At 36.0% G+C, this 19,915-nt stretch overlaps 1 protein-coding gene across 3 annotated transcripts in view; it reads left to right on the top strand.

The window, feature by feature from the left end:
• Positions 1–19,915, top strand: part of GRM5 (glutamate metabotropic receptor 5) — a 496,070-nt gene that overhangs the window by 336,339 nt on the left and 139,816 nt on the right. For all 3 annotated transcript variants that reach the window (XM_045797501.2, XM_045797500.2, XM_045797499.2), the window contains exon 3: positions 14,105–14,340. In XM_045797501.2, the coding sequence (XP_045653457.1) occupies positions 14,105–14,340 (236 nt within the window). The remainder of the gene's footprint in view (positions 1–14,104; positions 14,341–19,915) is intronic.

Raw genomic sequence — 19,915 nt, 5'->3', positions numbered from 1 at the left:
TACTAACAGAACTAAAAGGAGAAAGAAACATCAAAACATTAATAGTTGGGGACTTTAATACTCCATTCCGAACAATGGATATATCATCCAGACGGGAAATCAATAAGGAAACAGAGGATTTGAACAACACTATAGATCAAATGGATCTAACAGACATATACAAAGCATTCCTTCCTACAGCAACAGAATACACATTTTTCTCAAGTGCACACAGAACATTCTCTAAGATAGATTATATTTTAGGCCACAGAACAAGTCTCAACAAATTCAAGAAGATAGAAATTATGTCAAATATCTTTTTCTACCACAATGGAATGAAGCAAGAAATCTAAAACAGGAGGAAAGCTGGAGCACACTCATCAAAAGGAACCATTATCTTAACTTCTAACACTGTAGGTTAGCATTGTCTTTGTCTTATTTTAATATGAGTGGAATGTTTTTCTCTTTTGTGTATATTTTTCTTCAATATTATGTTTATATTATACATTTTGGTTCCTGTAGCAGTAGCTTGTTCATTTTCTTTGCTATCTGTACTAATTATGTGAAGTAAACCACAATTTATTATCCTTTTAACTGGCAATCAAGATTTTGGTTGTTTTCAATAACAAGATTATTGCAAATAGTGCTCATGTAAACATTCTTCTACATGCCTTTTGGTGTGTATATGAAAGCATTTCTACTGAGGACATACCAAAGAGTGGAATTGCTTGGTCATAGTGTATCCTTATATTCAGTTGTTATAGCCAGCGCCTGGGGGCATCTGGGTGGCGCAGTCAGTTAAGCGTTTGCCTTTGGCTCAGGTTATGATCTCAGGGTCCTGGGATTGAGCCCTGCATCAGGCTCCCTGCTTACTGGGGAGTATTTTTCTGCCTCCACCCCTCCCCTCCACTCGTGTTCTCTCTCTGGCCCTCTTTCTCAAATAAATAAATAAAATCTTTAAAAAAGAGAGAGAAAAAGACACTGCGTAATAGTTTTCCAAAGTGATTATACCAAGCTCTACTTTTACTGTCAATGTTTGAGAATTGAAATTGCTTCAGATTTAATCCTGCTCTATGTCAATCTTTTCTTAACTTTAGCCATCCGTGTTGGTGTGTAATGCTATTCATCGCGGCTCTACTTTGTATCGCCCTTATGAGTGAAGTGGAGCACTTGTTTTATCTATTGGCCATTTCAAAGCTGTTCCGTGAAGTGTAGTGTTCAAACTTGTTGACTGTTTTTTTCTATAGGACTTATTTTTATATTAATGTATATGAATTCTTCATGTATTCTAGAGATGAGTGCTTTCTAAATTATCTATCATCGCCTTACCTACCTATTAATCCATCCATTATCTATATATCTACCTGCACACACACACACACACACACACACACACACACACACTCCAGAGATCTTGTCTTAATTTGTGGCCTCCTTTACACTCAATCAGTGATATCTTTTGATGAGAAAAAAATATATATATATATCAACTTTATTATAAATATTTTTAATAATCCTGATTTTAATGGTTAGTCCTTTCTGTGATGTGTTTGAGAAATCTTTCTTATCCTAAGATAATGAATATAATCTCCTTATGTTATATCTGGAAGTTTGTTATCAGCTAGAAGCTTTATTGTTTTATCACTTACATTTAGATCTATAATCTGTCTGAAATTAATTTTCATGGATTAAGTATCAAGATTTTTTCCATATAGATATAGATTTGTCATTTATTTAATAGAACATTTTTTGTGCTTCTTTGTGGTGTTGGCTTTGTCAGAAATCAAATCTCTGTATACCCGTAGGACTCTGTCCCTTTAGTCTGTTTATCTATCTCTACACATTAGATATAGTTGTAACTTTATACTAAGTCTTGGCATCTACTGGTGTATTTTCCCAAATTTGTTCCCTTTATCAAAATAATAGTGACTATTCTTAGTCAATTATATTTCATACAAATTTTAGAATCTGTTCATAAACATCCTCAACATCTCACCCCTACCCAAAAAACTGCTTTAATTTATTTTAATTGAATGATAGACAAGGTAGAGATCATCTGAAGCTATGTCTAATAGTTAAGTTGCTCCAAAGATTTGCTTTTGCTGCTTTCCAGCAGTTATAACAGAGAACAACCACTTTAATCTAATTAAAGTTACATCTACACTATTGAGATGATTTGAAGTTGGGTCCCATTTTTGTTGCAGCTTGTCTTTTTCTGGTTTGGCCTGGCAATGAGGATATAGCCTTTAAGAATCATAAATGAAAGCCTGGAGTATTTACTGGGAGTATTTCTTTTTGGAGGTCCAAAATGCCAATTTTTTTTTCAATCCGCTGTAACTGTGTAAAGCTCTGCCCATCTTCTCAGCCTCTTAGCCATTGCCTTATGCTCAACTTCTAAGCTTCTCAGCAACTTCCTACAAATAAGCAGATGGCTCAAGGGATAGTACCAAATGTCTTTTTCACATCTGTTCTCTCTTCTCTCCCAGATATTTGCTGATCATGTTTTGGAGTAATGTTAGCCCAGAACTTAAAAAACTTTGAACCTCACTTTCTGCTTTTGTTCCAACCCCTTAGCCACTCATCCCTGCCTTTCAATGAATTATCAGTACTCAAAGGGAAAATCATACCTCAGTATAATTTTTTTCTCTCTAGGACCTTGGTGCCTGAGACCTGGCTGACTTGACAGCTTTCTCATAACATAAGCAGACATTTTTCAAAGTGTATCTAGCTTTTCTATTTGTGTTCAGTGGCAGGTTTGTTCTAATCTATCATAGCTGGAAATGGAAGGAGCTGTTCAGTTTCCAATATGTGACTTAAATTTTCAGTCTATTTGGATTAATTATTAGGCCTATAGCATCTAAATTCATCAAAATTTTCAGGCTTTTAGGTTCTGACTTTTATCTGGCTTTTTCAGTAATGACTACTTCTACACCTTAGTCTCCCACCCAGAGCCATTCTTGATTATTTACTGGTCTTCCACAGCTTATAAGTGTTCACTGGTAAACCATCTCTGATAGACGTGAGAAGTTAACAACAGACTTGGTTTCAGTGGGTGTCATGGGGGTATTTTGTCAAGGAAAAATATGTTGCCTCAAAGTGAAATGTGAAATGAAGAGAGTCCATTCTGTGTTTATGTACAGATATCAAGGTCTCTTGAGCATCTCCTAATAGCTCTTTTCTTTGTGAGTAGAAAGATTCTTAATAACTGTGCCAGTGTATTCTAACACTAAAAAGATGGGCATTTTTTTTTCAGAAGATGAATGCTGTGGTTTAAGGCAATTCTTTGTTTACGGTCTCAGGGAGAAAAAAAAAAAAGAAACCAATTCCAAGATGTGTGCGTGCATGTGTGTGTGTGTGTGTGTGTGTGTGTGTGTGTGTGTGTGTTTAACAGAAATTAAAATAACCGTTCTCTCTACATTTTCATGTACAAAACCAGGTAACTGCCAACAAGCATTTGGATCAAAGACCACATTGATATGTTGTACAGATTCAGTTTTGATTTCTAGATTTAGATAGACTGAGTTTGAATCCTATATAACCCTGGGTGATGTATTATTTTTCCAGCTGAACTTTCTTCATATGAAATGTGAAGATATAAAATATCATATGAGGGGTGCGTGGGTGGCTCAGTCAGTTAAGCGTCCGACTCTTGATTTTGGCTCAGGTCATGATTAATGGTCGTGGAATCGAGCTCGTGTCAGGCTCTGTGCTGGGCATGGAACCTGCTTAAGATTCTCTCTCTCCCTCTCCCTCTGCCCTTCCCCCACCCACCCTCTCTAACAAATGATGAATATGAATATATAAATAATACCTGGCAGAGAGGAAGCACCCATAGAAAGTGCTTGGAGCAACGCCTGGCAGACAGCAAACCCTAAATACGTGAGGACCGTTAGTACTCTGTAAGTTCTTGTTTCCCTGTCTCCAATGCTGCAGAGTGGGTAAGGAATGACAGCTTTTCTTCTCTTTAGTCCTCATTTGCAGCACTCTGCAGAGAATTTAGCACGTGCCCTGTTACTCATTAAATGCTGCTAACTGGAACAGTAGGTCAAATACTGAAGGGAGGTTGAGGAAACTATGAGGAAAATACAGTAGATCTGAAATTATGAAGTCCCTGATGACCTGTTTTAAGATAGAAGGGAAGAAAACAAATAGTGTGTGTATGGAGGGGTGTGGTATATTCACCAGCATCATCATGAAATATGCCTTATTGCTTGGAACTTAATAGATGTTCAATAAATAATTATTACTCTGAACATTATGCTTAATTTACCAACATAGGAGAAGAAATTAGTCTGTCAGTGGAAAAGGGGTTTGAAAACTGGAAGGTTATCCTAAGTAAGGAAGCTTCATGAGAAAACATGGAAAAGGTTATAGAAAACTGTGGGTACAATTGTCTGCTCATAATACACTTTCTCCATTTAAATGAATTATCTTACCATATCGTACATTTTACACAATTGCCTCAATTTTTGCATATCTCCAAATGGCTATATAATATGACAAGAGAAACAATACATTGTGCAACTCACAAAATAATCTATTCACAAAGATCTTTCTCAGCTTCTCCTCTATGAAGGATGTGTATGATAAGGAAGCATCCCCTGAGGAACAAGTCTTTAAACCAGAGGGGAGAATGTTTACCATCTTAAAGTCTAAATTGAAGCAGGTTGGATGTTTCAACTATTCCAATATGTTAAATACCCTCCATAATTTTTGGTAATCCCCAAGCCTTTGGAAGTCTGTCTATTGTAACCAAACTGAGAATTCCATCAATCCTCCTACAATTGCATTCCTTCCATTATTAAAATGCTTTGGCCTTCCAAGTGAGGAAATGTAGCAGAGAGGTGGGGAATATATAATAACTTTCTATTACTGTGTAGCAAATTACCACAAATTTAGCAGCTTAAAACAGTATTCATTATTATCTCATGATTTCTTTGAGAGTCAGGGGTCCATGGCTGGCATAAGTGGGTTCTCCACTCAGGGTTAAACAGGCTGAAATCAGAGTGTTGGCTGAACTGCATTACTTTCTAGAGGTTTTGTGGAAGAATCTGCTTCCAAGCACATTCAAGTTTTTGGCTGAATTCAGTTCCTTTTGGATGTGAGCCTGAGTCCCTCTTTCTTTGCTGGTTGTTCGCCAGGTGGCAGTCTCAGCTCCCAGAGGCCACTGTGTTTCTTTACACAGAGCCACCTCCATCTTTAAAGCCAGCAATGGAGCTTCTCCTCCAGCTCTCTCACCTCAAATCCCTCTCATGTTGGAATCTCTTTGTCCAGGGAGAGCCAGTCACTTTTCAGGGATTACCTGATTAGGGCAGACTCACTGAGGTTGATCTCCTGGTTTTTAAGGTCAATTTATTTGGGACCTTAATTGCATCTTGAAAACCCCTTCACAGCAGCACTTATCTAGATTAGTGTTTGACTAAAAAGGTATGAGAAGGTGTGTGTATGCCAGAGAGCAGGAATCTTGGGTGCCATGTTAGAATTCTATCTATGCAGCCCCAGCCCTACACTCTGTTCCCTGTCCTCCATTATGTGCCTCTTAAATATGATCCCCTTAAGAAACACTTCTCTGTGCTATCACCACTGTACATCATTACTTAGGAGGCTCTAGGAGGTATGGAAAGCACTGGAGTTTTGCAGCTCAAATATCTGGGTCTCTATATTTGCTCTGAAATTTTGAGTAGTTTCCTTAATCCCTCAGAGCCTCAGTTTCCTGAGCAGTAAAAACTAGGGTTAAAAATAGTAACCTCCAAGAGAATTAAGAAAAGTAATGTAATAGAAATCACCTGATCTACGCTAGACACATAGCAAACTTTAGGTTCTTAACTTTTTATCCTTCTTTCGAATGCCCTACTATAGCTCCTCCAATCTACATCTACTTATTCTTTATAAAGCCTGGGGAATGGGAAAACTCATATTTATAAACCCCAGAGATAGGCTGATTCTCAGTAACCTAAGCATTTTCTCGAAAATTCTACATTGTACTTCTCTTCAGAATTAAATAATTCATTAGTGTTGAATGGTGTATATTCATAAGAACTTTTATCTGAAAGCTCAATATCCTTCCTTGCTTTTCACTATTATTTAGGGATTCTAAGACCTCCTACTCCCCCAGAGAGAGAGAGAAAAAAAAAAAAGAAATATTATATGAGGACAGCCAAGCAGTCAGTAGACTCCCACTATTAGAAAAAAAAATCCTGAAATATCTGTTAAAATGCTATTGGTAAAAGATTTGGCAGGATGATGATTACATGTGGGTAGAACAGCAGTTTCCATAATAATTATGTGGGCTGTGAACAGATTTTGAAAAAAAAAATGCTGGGATGCGGCCTAATGAATGTACTCATTAACCTTAATAGCATCAGGTAGAGAATGGAGAGGACCATTTTGGAGGGGGAATCAATTCAGCCATTCAGAGTCATTTTACAAGGTGCATCCAACAGTGGTGCATCCTCAATTAAAAATGAAAATATGCAGTTATCTTAAAATAATTCTCTATAATTTGAAGTTTGCCTTTAAAAATCTAATTCCCTAATAAGTTACACTAAATATTTCTTGAGTGCTCACTATGTGCCAGGCTTTCTAATAGACATAAAGATGAGGAGTTGTCCAAAACATAACATTTCTAGCCTACTTAGAGAAACAGAAATAAATATGATGACACATGCACAACTAAAAGCATCATAATATTGCCCCATGACAGCAGGTCTTGTCTTCCTGTTCACCACTATGCCCCCACATTTAACATATTGGTTACCCAATACTTGTTAAATGAATAAAGGAATAAATGTCCCTGCATTTTAAAAGCAGAGAGGAGGAAACAGTTCAGCCCGGGGGAGCTCAAGAAGGTTTTACTAGGTTGCATTCTAGCCCAGTCTATTGTCTTGACAGATGAATTGGATTTTAAAATCAGAAGACACGAGAGGCATTGAAGGGGTGGCACTCTTTCTAGAGGGAATAGCGTACTCAAAGGTCTGGAGGTGTGAACGTGAGACTTATTTGAGGCAAAGGAATCCATGTGTTATATCTCCAGGATACAACATGTGTGTGCTTATTCTTTGCAACACTGACCTTCTGACACATAGGACTGAAGAATGACCACGTGTGCCTGGCACAGCCCCCCAAACCACATCTCCTGACACTAATTTAATGACTGCTCCCTTGGAGGAATAATCACTCTGATGCTTATGTTTTTCGTCTAGTATTGCTTTTTGAAACAGACTTGGAGGGGATTTTCCATGTTGTTTGCCCATGGCCGATGCCATGAACTCTGTGGAGTTATACTGAATCATCAGGTTGACCTCTGAGAGTTCAACTAATGAAATCCATACCCATTGTATGTGATTAGCCTTCCATGTAAATAAATCAAGAGATTGTAAATGTTAGGAACCAAGAGTTTAGAAACACCCAGAATACTAATTGAGGTGATTGGGGAATAATCTCAGGGAGGTAGGACAGGAATGTGATTTTCCATAAGTGATGCAGTGACTGGAAACCTAATGAACAGTGCTGTTTGCAGATAGACAGGAAAAAGGAAAGGGCATGTTCAGTTCGAAGGATAAATGAGGAAAATGCCAATGGATTGTAAATCAGGATTGCCCATTCAGCCAGGTCATGCCTAATGGACTGTTGGCTCCTTAAAGGCATGTACTAGAACCTACCACAGTGTCTGCGCAGTTTGAATGCATACAAGAGGCATTCAAAATGTTTATTGAATCAATGAACTGGAATGAATAGAACATGGAGACTGTAACTAAAGGATCATTCGATGCAGTTTTCTGTGCTACATGTATTTTTCTGTTTTCCATACCAGTCACTTAAAATATATTAACAGAAAATGAGGAAAGCAAGATTATATCATCTGCATTATATAGATTTAGATTTTGATAAGAGAAACAATTTTTAAAATTATTTAACATCTCTAACATTTGATGATTCATAAACCTTTTCTCTTCATAATTTTCCAAGATTTTTTTATTCCTTTAGAATGCAGCCTTCAGGGGCTTCCACATTCCAGAAATATATTTTGATATTAAATCTGTGGTTGTAAACCCTGAAGTAATTATTTTATAACCATAAGTATTGATCTGCTTTATATATCAGTGATTTAATAAAATAAGTGACAAAAATAATAATTCTAAGGTTAAAATATTTATATTTTAAGGACATAATGGTATAGAGTATCAAGTCTTTAGAGTTCTATAATTTTCATTATTGCTCATTTTCTGAATGTCAACAGCTATTTTTCAGCATACAAAAAACTAAACATAATAGAATAGGGTGGGTTAACATGGTACTGGACCAAAGACAAGAAAATTCTTAACTTTTATTATTTTTTTAACATTCAAATCAGCTGTATATGTAGAGAATAGATAGAAATCCAGGAGAAAAGAATTACTAGAGAGCATATAAAGGGAAATCTGATCATCACAGACTCCAACTTGTATTGAATTTTTTTTTCACCCCAGACCTGTTGTCTTCCTCTACTTTACATTTAGGATGTGGAGCTGCATTTTCATCACAATAGCATTGATGTCTGCCATAAACCATAAAATTCCCTCTTTACCCCTATTCTCCACACCTCTCTTCCTAGGGATTCTTAGAATTCCTTACAAATAAGACTCCTCAGGCCTGCTGCTACTGCTTTAATTCAGGCCTCCAATGGTTTCTGTGACCACTGCAGCACATTTTCTAACTTGACCCCCTGAACACTCATCTACCACCACTCTGATCTGTAACACTGCTCCATAGTTCATCCGCATCTCATCGTCTCCTCATTTCATTTCCCACCTTAAAAGCCACCACTGGCTCCCTGTTGCCTGAATGAAAAAGTCCAAGCCCTTGGGATGACACAAAAGACCATTCACAACTGGACTTCCTCTGCTTGCTTCTCATTGGTTCACTGTCCTGGGTGATCCACGTAGCTGTGATGCTTCACAGCCACTACTTCCTGATTACCAAATACCTTCTCCCTATCTAGAAAATAACATGTCAAAATACTGTTATCACTCCATTATCCACACTTTTCAGTTTAAAACTGATCTTCCAGGGTGCCTCGGTGGCTTACTTGGTTAAGCTCCAGTCTCTAGGTTTCATCTCAGGTCATGACCTCAGGGTCCTGATATGGAGCTGAGTGGAGCTCCAAGATCAGTGGGGAGTCTGCTTGGGATTCTCTCCCTTTCCCTCTGCCTCTATAAAACATAAATAAATATTTTTTTAAAAAATAAAACAGGGGCCGCCTGGGTAGCTCAATTGGTTAAGCATGTGATCTTGATTTTGTCTCAGGATAGTGAAATGAAGTACAACATCTGGCTCTGTGCTGAGCGTGGAGCCTGCTGAAGGTTCTCTCTCCCTCTCCCTCTGCCCCTCCCCCACATTCACTCTCTCTCTCAAATAAATAAATGTTTCCTTTTATAAATAAGTAAATAAATAATTTAAAAAACTGATCTTCCTTTCATTGCATTTGTTTCACACCTGCAACAATATTTGTATGAGGTCATTTATTTATGTTTCTGTCCTTCTCTCTCATTCCTCTACTAGTCTGTGAGTCTTGCAATGTAGTGTCTAAAACCTATTTAACTAGTTTTTCTCAGTCTCAATATAATTTCAATATATAATAAATAAGGTTAAGTGAATTTTTCTTCACAACATTAATTGATCCCCTGTGTGGAAAAAATCATACACACCTGTCCCATTTAGGTTGGTCTTGGCCATATGACTTGCTTTCATCAATGAAATATGAGCAGAAGTGACCTGTGCTGCTTGTGAGTAGACTACTTAAGAACCATTGCATGTTTTTTCCTTCTACAAGATTGGCATGTCCCAGAAGGAAACTGTTCTTTCAGACTGTCTCAGAATGAAGGCAACATGGAGCAGTTATAGACCATCTGCAGTGAATCTAAAGGCTGAGCAAGAAATAAACGTTTGTACTAAACCACTGGGGTATTGGAACTGTCTATTGCCACAAAATAATTTAGTCTAAGGTAGGTAGATATTTAATAAATGTTGATGAAAATAAGAAAAGCTATAGAGATATGGAAGATGAATTACAGGTAGAGAATTCCAGAGTCAATTTTGTTAAACAACAACCTTCTGTTGAAAACAGATAAAAATTAAATTTCCATGAATTGCTAATTAGGAGAAATAGTGGGAATTGAGGGCTGAGAAGAGAAAGGAGGAAGTATAGATAATAGAGTAGGAATATATATCTTGGTAATGCAATTTGGAAAGAAAATGAAAATAAATTCTTGCAGGATGAGCGTGTCCTTAAGATGTCTTCAGGGAGAATTTAAAGACTCTAAGGTATCTACTGAAGAGGTGTTTTGAGAATGGGTACATATTAAAGATTCCTCCTTTAGTTGAGTCAACCTAAGTAAGCTAAAAATGTCCAAGTCACTCAGTTTCTATAGTCAAAGAAAAGCTAGAGGCTTGACTAATAAAATACTTAAATTAAGAATATTATATGTACACTTAACTACTGCTATTCACAGTAGTTACGTTCCATAAACATGCACCAAATATTGAATTAGTGAAGAGTGAGTACAGGTTTAAATTGCTGTAGGCCTCTACTCACAACATTTCCATCAACTAGGCAGTACATAACCTTGCTTTATACATGTTCCTGTCTAAAGATACCTTATTTAATATATATTGTTGATTCATTAATATTGAACTCACAACAAATAGCACTTTACTCATGCATGAATGCAGCTGATTTTAAAAATGCATTTTCTATGTAGGGACTATCACAGACTTCTTGCACTTGGGAACTCTAGGTAACACATCAGCACTATGCTGGGAGGTTATTTTAAACAGTGAAATCAACAGTGAAACCAACAACAACAAAAAAACATGAAAATACAAAAACCCTGATACTAAATAGATCATGAAAAGAACACTTGCTTATAATGTGAAAGCTAAAACAAGAAAGCAGAGGAGCATGTTTTTCAGTCTCAGCTGGAAATGTGCACATCAGGAGACTCAAAATTTTGTGTGCAAGTGCATGTGTGCAAGTGACACAAAAATGCCCTGAGTATTGATTTTGGGGGTTGCAAATAAATTTTAGCAAGTCAATGAATTTGCACACAGGATCTACAAATAATGAGGACTGACTGTATATCAAGGAATTGGAAGGAAAATAATGAAATGGATTATGGGGAGATGGGTAAAATGCTCACCAGTGAGAAGAGAAATTAGATAAATGGATGGATGGATGGATGGATGGATGGATGGATGGATGGATGGATAGATGGATGGACATAGATAGATTGATAGATACTAAATCTAGAGAGGTGCTTTAAATATGGTGTATTTTTAGTTTCTTTCCTTGTCTTCCTCCCTACTCTATTCCTTATTTGGTAAAATAGATGTCACCCAGAAGTATTTAGGTAGTACTTGACAGTCTAATCTATCAATGTAATGTAAAGCATTAGATTGTAGAAAAGTAAGCTCAAGTTTTTCTTGGCATTTCATTTTGCTTTTGGATTTATTATTTCTTACTTAGAGATACCCTATCATCTTAACACAAATCTTAAAAGCACATTTTGATGAAAATGTTAATATTTAATGACCTATTTAATAACCTAAAGTCAATATGATACCATCTAACTTAGCCAGCATGGAATGAAGGTTCTTGAAACTTACATAGCAGATATTCCTCAGTCAGTTTAAATAGAATAACCCTGTTTTGTCAAGTAGATATTGGAATTTTCTGTTTACATACAAACTCCATTACAATTTTTACTTTGCTGTTGAATGGGAACATCTGGAGCTGAACTGTTTTAAATTCACAACTCTAATTTATAGACTAATAATAAAACATCTTTTGCTAGATTCTTAAATATGGAGAAGAGATTTATACCAAAAAAAAAAAAAAGCTAAAGAACATGATGAGAATTGAGTCAACACACTCCAGCATGGATACTTTTTTTATGGAAATATTTCCTACCAAAAAGTTTATCAAGACAAGCTTTTTACAAACCCCATTAAATTCAATGAATGAATTGTGAAGGGTAAATTGGACCCATTATAATCTTACATTTCTTATGTAATATTCATAATCATAGTGTTACATAAGAGCGAGCTAGCATTAACAAAAGGAGCAATTTAAATTCCCACTTCTTGGAGAATGGGGCTCTGCTTGACAAACAGCCCTTCCTGCCCCGTTTGCAGCACGCCCCTGCATCTCCTCCAGCGCCAATGAGACCCACACTCTCGTACCAGTGATATAATAAACCCTCCACAACAGAGGGAGAAAATGAGGCAAACAAGCCCACATCATTTCAACTTGTCAGCTTTAAATAAAATCTTCTGTAGCTGAAAATGAGAAATTTGAGGGAAGAGAATGTGTGAAGTAACCAAATTCAACACTGGGACAAAACATATTGCATGACTTATTAGTTTTTTTCCTGATCTGCCACAAAACTTTTTGAAATTTCCCCATAATTTTTAACGAAATCTCTTTTGTCAGCAATGACTTAGAAGAAGAAATGGTTCATTTGTTTGTTTATTTTTTGTTCTCTTCCACCCACTGATGCCTTAGGAAACAATCTCAAGTTATGGCAAGCCCCTATGATATCTTCATGAGTAATCTGTGACCTTTGGAGAAACTCTCATTATCAGTTTTTAAGTCAGAGTTGCCATAGCAGAGCATGCTAGAAAAAAAGTACATTTTTTAAAATACTTATTTTAATTAATTACTTATATAATACCTTCCCCAGCACTGATCTTACATGCAAAATATTGGAGCATGCTCTCCACCTACAAAAAAAAATTAAAAAGACAAAAATGCATTTGAAGGAAGTTAAAAAGAAATTCACATTCTCACAAATATATCTAATATGGATGAAATAAACAATAATTGTAAATGTAAATACTTTCTCTCCCTGTTTCCTCAGCGCCCACCCTCCCCCTCCCCCACTGATTACCTCCAAACACTTCCTGCTTTGCCTTCAGGAGGCTCTATTCTGTTTTTCCCCTCAGCTCTCTCCAAACCTGATCTCTTCCCACTCTGTTAATTCTTCTCACTGTTAAAATGTCCCATGACTTTCTTTATCTTTCCTGAAAGAGCACTTGCCTGTCTTCAAAGGAAAAACAGCACACTGGGTCCCAGCAGATACTTAGCACAATTCGTGCATCTTCCAGTGAGAGAGAGAATAGTAAAGTCAGTTATCTTTGTCCTGAATGACCCGAGGTGTGCCCAAATGTGATATAAACATCGTTTTATGTCTTTTATTTCCTATGTTGTGTCTCACATATTTTCCAAATAAGCTTAGAATACTTTCCACTTATTCTTTTATACTCTTATACCATTGTAACACAAACTCTCTGATTTCAAATTCTTATTTTAAAATGCCTAGGTTACTTTGTGTAATCAGTGCATAGAATGATGGTAATGTTGAAGTGCATGATCTCTGTCACCATCCTTGATGGCTCATTGTTAAGAAGTTTTTTAACCTGTCTAATGCAAAACAGGATTTCATATGTCCATTTTAAATATACTAAAGAAGTGTCATGTGACAGGAAAGAATATGTGGATTGTGGATTATGGGATTTTGGTTGGAAGTGCTGAAGAATCTATATTTAAGAGAATGACCATAATCAGCATTTTTTTAACCTCCTTATAATTTACTTGTAAAATGAGGGGAAAAAATGAATATCATGTCATAGGAGGGTTAAATTAATATTAGGTGTGTTTTAGAAATATTTTCATTTTTACTTTATGACCGCTATAATAATTATTGTAAAGGAACAGAATGAGTTTAATGTCAACCTGACCTAGCTACTAAACATTCAGTAAATAGTATGAATGGTGATATCATGCAATTTCCATGCATATACTGGTTTTACCACCAGTAAAATTCTGCCAAAAGCATTAGGTTATTCTCCAGAGTTTGAGGTTAATGAGACTGGTGCCTTCTAGCCCTCTTAAACCCAAAGTTCCCGTGGTGTTTTATACTCTTTATTCTGAGCTTCTTTCTTAAAAATCCATGTAGGTAAAATGTAGGACACTGGTGTGGCCTGAGTAGCCATTCAGTGACTGACATTTTCAAAAGGAAAGCAAATATGTAATCAGTTGCTTAGAAGGTATCTGTTCTGAACTGAGCTGGGTTTTGTCTTCCCACAGTGACGGCTGGGCTGATAGGTACGATGTGACAGATGGGTATCAGCGAGAAGCTGTTGGTGGAATCACAATCAAGCTCCAATCTCCTGATGTCAAATGGTTTGATGATTATTATCTGAAGCTCCGGCCGGAAACAAACCTTCGCAACCCTTGGTTTCAAGAATTTTGGCAGCATCGTTTCCAGTGCCGGCTAGAAGGCTTTGCACAGGAGAACAGCAAATACAACAAGACCTGCAATAGTAAGCAGATTCTTTGTTTCACTTAGAGTGGCTATAAGACTAAGGGTCCAGGTTAAGTAAACCGTGTCAGGGGGATAGTGGCTGCAATCTGTTAGAGAAGAGGACTCTTACAGAAACAGAGTGGGTATTGCTACTTACAGTGATAAACGGACTTCATTCGAGCTAAGAAAAACATATCAGAGCAAATGTTTACTCCACAGAGATCTCAAACAATTTTATTATTTATATCATTTAAGAAATTGGCACTGTGCTAAGAGGATAATGTGGGCTCCAGAGAGGAACTGTTGTTGCCGGCCTTGAAGGCAAGAACTACATTCTGCTAGTTTTGATTGTCTTTAGCAGTTAGCACAGCATTAAACACTTAGTAAGGATTTTATATATTCTGAAGAATGCGTCAGTGAATTTTAAAGGACAGAGCCAATCCCTGTTTTCATCAATAAACTATAACATAGCATCAGGGATTTGCTGTGTGTAGTTACTATGTTTCAGGAAACATAATCTGAGCAGAGCCATGCCTTCTCACATACCTATAAGGGCTCACATTGTCCCAACTGTTGCTCTGATTGTAAGGGCACCAAGGTGAGGAAAACTAGTTCTTTCCCTCAAGAGGTTTAGTGTCTAGAAGGAAGATAGTCATGCCAGCCAATGTTGCAATCCAATGTTGTGAGTGATATCATAAAAGTTAAACACAGGGTCTTGGTACTCTTATTTGTTGCACACTGAAAGGGAATCTCGACTCTAGTAACTGAGGTAGGGCCAATATTGATCTATGTGTCAAAGCTTGCAAAAATTAAGGTTTGTTAAAAATGAAAGGGATTTGTCGAGGCTGCCTTATCCCCATATTGTGTAACAAGAACCCCATATGCATTTGCTTAGGAATAAAATGTTTGAATTGGTGGTATAGGTGCCTTCATCCACGATGCTGGAACACAACAGAGCACTGGGGCAGTGAGTTTGAAATCCTGGCCCACAAACCAATTCCAGTCCACAGAGAAGTTGTCCCATATCAGCACAAAAATGAGAATAATGGGAATGATATACAGAATTTTTCATAATGCACTTTCCTTCCCAGTTCATGTCCATCCTAGATTTTTTTGGTATCAGTTCATTCTTTTGTGAAATGAAGAAGAGAATAAATGGTGATATGTGATTGTTTTTAAATGTCAGTACTTGCTAAAATAAGAACTTGGCACCCTTATGTCAGTTCCTATTTGGGTAATAAGGGAGGGGAAGAATGCTGTAGTGTGGGATATTGTACTGGTCACCGAAGTCCAGAAATCACAGAAGGCTCATGGTGTAAGCCTCTGTTTGTTTCTCTCTCACTTCAGATACTGCTTGTCCAAAATCTTCAAATTTTTGTTCATTTCCTTCATTTTTATTTTTATTTTCAGGAAAAAAAAGTGTGAAAATACACAGCATTGTGACTGCTGTTACACAATTTCAATTCTTACAGCTAATTTCATATTTTTCACCATTCTATCCAGTTTCTGATGGACACAGACTTCTTTCCTCCCTTGAGATTTGGGAAGCGCTTCCTCTCTGGGTTCCAGTCCTATGATTGTGTACAGATTGCTATATGTAGCTACATTCAAGGACTTATAAAGGATAAACAATAGATCTGATCTCATCTTCATTCTCTTCTATCAAGGAGTTAGTGACAGTCCCTAACCAGTGTGGCTAAGGGAATTTTTCCAGCTGGTCTTCACCCTCTTTTGTACCAATGCTCTTTCTCTATGCCTTTTTGTCTGAAATGTCTTCTCCTTGAAATAGTTCTTTGTTTCTCTTTTTTCCCCCACTGTTGGAGATCTTATTTAGATGTAGTCTTGAAAAACTCTTTAATTGATTTCCATGGAATATTATTTCTATGGAAACTGTTCTGCCAAAGCCTCCCTTTCAACCTATTGCTATAGCTCTCTTTCACATGACTACCCTGATATGATTTCTCTGGTCAGAATTGGTTCCTTACTCTAGTACTAAAAAGCACTCTTTAGCCACTCTGCCACCTCTGGAATCTTATCTGACAACAGATGTCATTTTGTACATAAACATGGACACTTCATATGCAAAACCTCTGTTATTCTTCTCAATAAGGGAGGCACTGTGATTATCCTTATTTAAAAATAACAAAACCGAGATTTAGAGAGAAAAAATAACTTGCTCACAGTCACCTAACTATTAAACACTGGAACTTATACTTGGACTTAGGTTTGTCTAAAGTTTAACAAATATGGTATATTAAAGAGATAGAATATGATGGTTTTTAAAAATTGCCATCAAATTTGCATTATATAATAGTTAATATATAGGTCAAAGGTACAAAAAAGAAAAATCTTAAAATTATTTGTATATGATTATGAAATGCAGTAATGGATACCCAAATGTTCACTACTCTTTACTTTTGACCGTATTTTCTTATTTCCTCAAATGTCCTTTTTGTATCTGAATCCCCATCTTCAAAGAGGCCCCAGTAGTTTACTCGTATTTATAACACTACCAAACGTTACCAGTGTTTTCCGAAATATAATGTACTTAAGCCCTTTCATCAGGCAGTGTGCATAAGACAACCATTTTTGAGTTGGAGTGTTAAGAAGTATTAAGAGTTTGTAATTCATGCCAGTCAAGAAGCTTTACCTTACTCACTGTCTTCAGTACCTTAAACCTAACAGATAGCTCAATAAGAAAAATGGCTTGACACAAAAAACAGAAATACTCATAGCTGAATTACTGCTTATTTTTCTTAGGAGATTCTTGGAAGGCAAAGTATAAAAGTTAGGAGAGGTATCTAAATCTAGTAGTCCAGAATTAGCAGTAGCTTTATAGATAATATGTCTCATTCATATGAATTCTTTCAATGCCTGTTAGTTTTGCCTATTCTCTTATAATATATAAATAGAATCTTTCATTATTTGCTTTTTTGTGTCTGGCCTTTTCCCCTCAAAGTAATGTGGTAGAGTTTATCCTGTCATTGCATATATTAGTAGTTTATTGTGTTCTATTGCTGTGTCATGTCCCTTTGTATGGATTTACTGCCAGAATTTACCTATCATTTCTCCTATAGATGGACATATGGATTATTTACAGTTTAGGCATTAGAAACGAAGATTTTATGAACAAGTATGTACGTATCTCCTGGCAGACCTATATCCTAATTACTGTTACATGTATACCTAGTAATGGAATTGCTACATAATAGGCTCTGCATATGTTTAGCTTTAGTAAATGGTGCCAAGCAGTTTTCTAAAGTGATTGGACTAATTTTTACTTTCCCTGAAATGTATGAGAGTTCAAGTTGCTCTGCACTCTTATCAACATTTGATACTATCTTTTTTTTTTAATTTTAAATATTCTGTGAGTGTGTGTTTGTATCATATTGTGATTTTTATTGGCTTTCCATTATCTATTACCAAGTTAAGTTCTTTCTCATATGCTTATTGGAAATTTAGGCATCTTATTTTGTAAAGTGTTTGTTCAAGTCTTTTGGACATTTCTTTGAGTTGATTATCTTTTAACATCTATTTTAAAACTTCCTTGTATAATGAGTCCTTTGTTAGATATATGTATCGTTAAAATTGCCCAGTTAGACCATGGCTTATTACTAGTTTCTGTTTCTCTCATTAGTTATTTGTTTTCTATTTGTCCACTTGTTCTTTAATTCTTTATTCCTCTTTTACTGCCTTCTTGTGGATTCAGCAATATTTTTTATTATCTTATTCTATCACCTTTCTTAATATTTTTATTTCATTTAGTTTTCAGTGGAAATTACTAAACAAATCTTTAATTTAATACAAACAAATTTAAGTTGGTTCTTGTTTGCATTAAAAAATCTTGCAAATATTTATATCTGTTTATCCCCCTTACACTATTTTTTGCTACTGCCATATAATTTATTTCTCTATGTATTATGTACACTACAAGGTTTTGCTAGAATTGCTGCTCTAAATGGTTAACAGTCATATCTACCCACTTCAGTGTTCTTCATTCCTTCTTGTACTTCCTTGTTTTCACCAGTGATATTTTTCAGCCTGAAGAATTTCTTTTACTATTTCTTGTAATATAGGTCTACTGCCAACAAATTTTATCAGCTTTTTTTCCCTAAGAATATCTATATTCCACCTTTATTTTTGAAAAATGTATTTGCCAAGTATAGCATTCTGTATTGCCAGGTCTTCTTCAGTTTTTTTTTTCCTTTGAAAACAGCATTCCATTTTGTTTCCAGAATTCCATGATTTCATTGAGAAGTTAGCCACCATTCTTAATGTTGTACCCTTGATGCAAATGTGTCTTTTTTCCTAGGCTTTTAAGGCTTTTTTAAAGTTTTTAGATAATGAAATTAGGTGTGATTTCCCAAAATATTTCATTCTTTGGGTTTCCAGAGCTTCTTAAACCTGTTGAAGAAAGACCCGTATCAGTTTTGAAAATTTCCCAGACATTATTTCCTGAAACATTCCTTCTGCCACATTTCTCTCTCTCTGCTCTTTCCTGTGCTCAAATACACCTATTAGATTATTTGACTATGTCATAAAGTGACTTTTTCTCTGGGCTTTCTTTCCTATCTTTTTTCTTTCTGTGCTTCAATTTGATTCTTTTCTATTATTCTGTCTTTGATTATACCAATCTTATTTCCACCTATGTCCAGTCGGCTATTAGCCAAAATAACAAGTTTTTAATTTCAGTTATGGTATTTTACAGCCCCAGAATGCCCATTTTCTTTCTTTTTATAGTCCTCAATTTTCTGTTGAAATATTCTTTCTCATCCACTTTTTTCAATCATTTATCCTATTTCCTTGAACATATTGATTATAGTTATTTTACAGTTCCCTTTTTCTAATTCTAACATCTGGATCTTCTGTCAGTCTTCTTCTATTGGCTTATTTTTCATATTGGTTACATTTTGTGCTTCTTGAAACATCTACCATATGTTTTCTTTTGTGCTAGACATTGAGTATAAAATACCGTACAGATTGAATTTTATATTATTTTTCCCCTTGTGATGGTTTGCCTTTTCCAGATTCAAAGAAATTGAGGTAGGGTAAGTTATAACATAAGATAGAAGGAGACAACTTCTGGTTTAAAAATGTCTTTAAGGGATACCAGTCTTTTATCTGTAGTGTCATTTGCAGATATATTCTCCCATTCTGTGGGCTGCCTCTTAGTTTTTTTGACTGTTTCCTTGGCTGTGCAGAAGCTTTTTATCTTGGTGAAGTCCCACTAGTTCATTTTTTCTTTTGTTTCTCTTGCCTTTGGAGATGTGTCATGAAAAAGGTTGCTGTGGCTGATGTAAAGAACTTCTCAAACTCAATACATGAGAAACAAATAAACAAATCATAAAATGGGCAGAAGATATGAACAGACACTTTTCCAATGAAGACATACAAATGGCTAACAGACACATGAAAAAATGTTCAAAATCATTAGCCATCAAGGAAATTCAAATCAAAACCACACCGAGATACCACCTTACGCCAGTTAGAATGGCAAAAATTGACAAGGCAAGAAACAACAATTGCTGGAGAGGATGTGGAGAAAGGGGATCCCTCCTACATTGTTGGTGGGAATGCAAGTTGGTACAGCCAGT

This window comes from Ursus americanus, chromosome 16 (genome assembly GCF_024610735.1).
Source record: "Ursus americanus isolate L20-20 chromosome 16, mUrsAme1.1.p, whole genome shotgun sequence".
NCBI classification, from domain to species: Eukaryota; Metazoa; Chordata; class Mammalia; order Carnivora; family Ursidae; genus Ursus; species Ursus americanus.
Note: the sequence above shows the minus strand (reverse complement) of the source record. Positions and strands in the feature narration are given on the sequence as shown.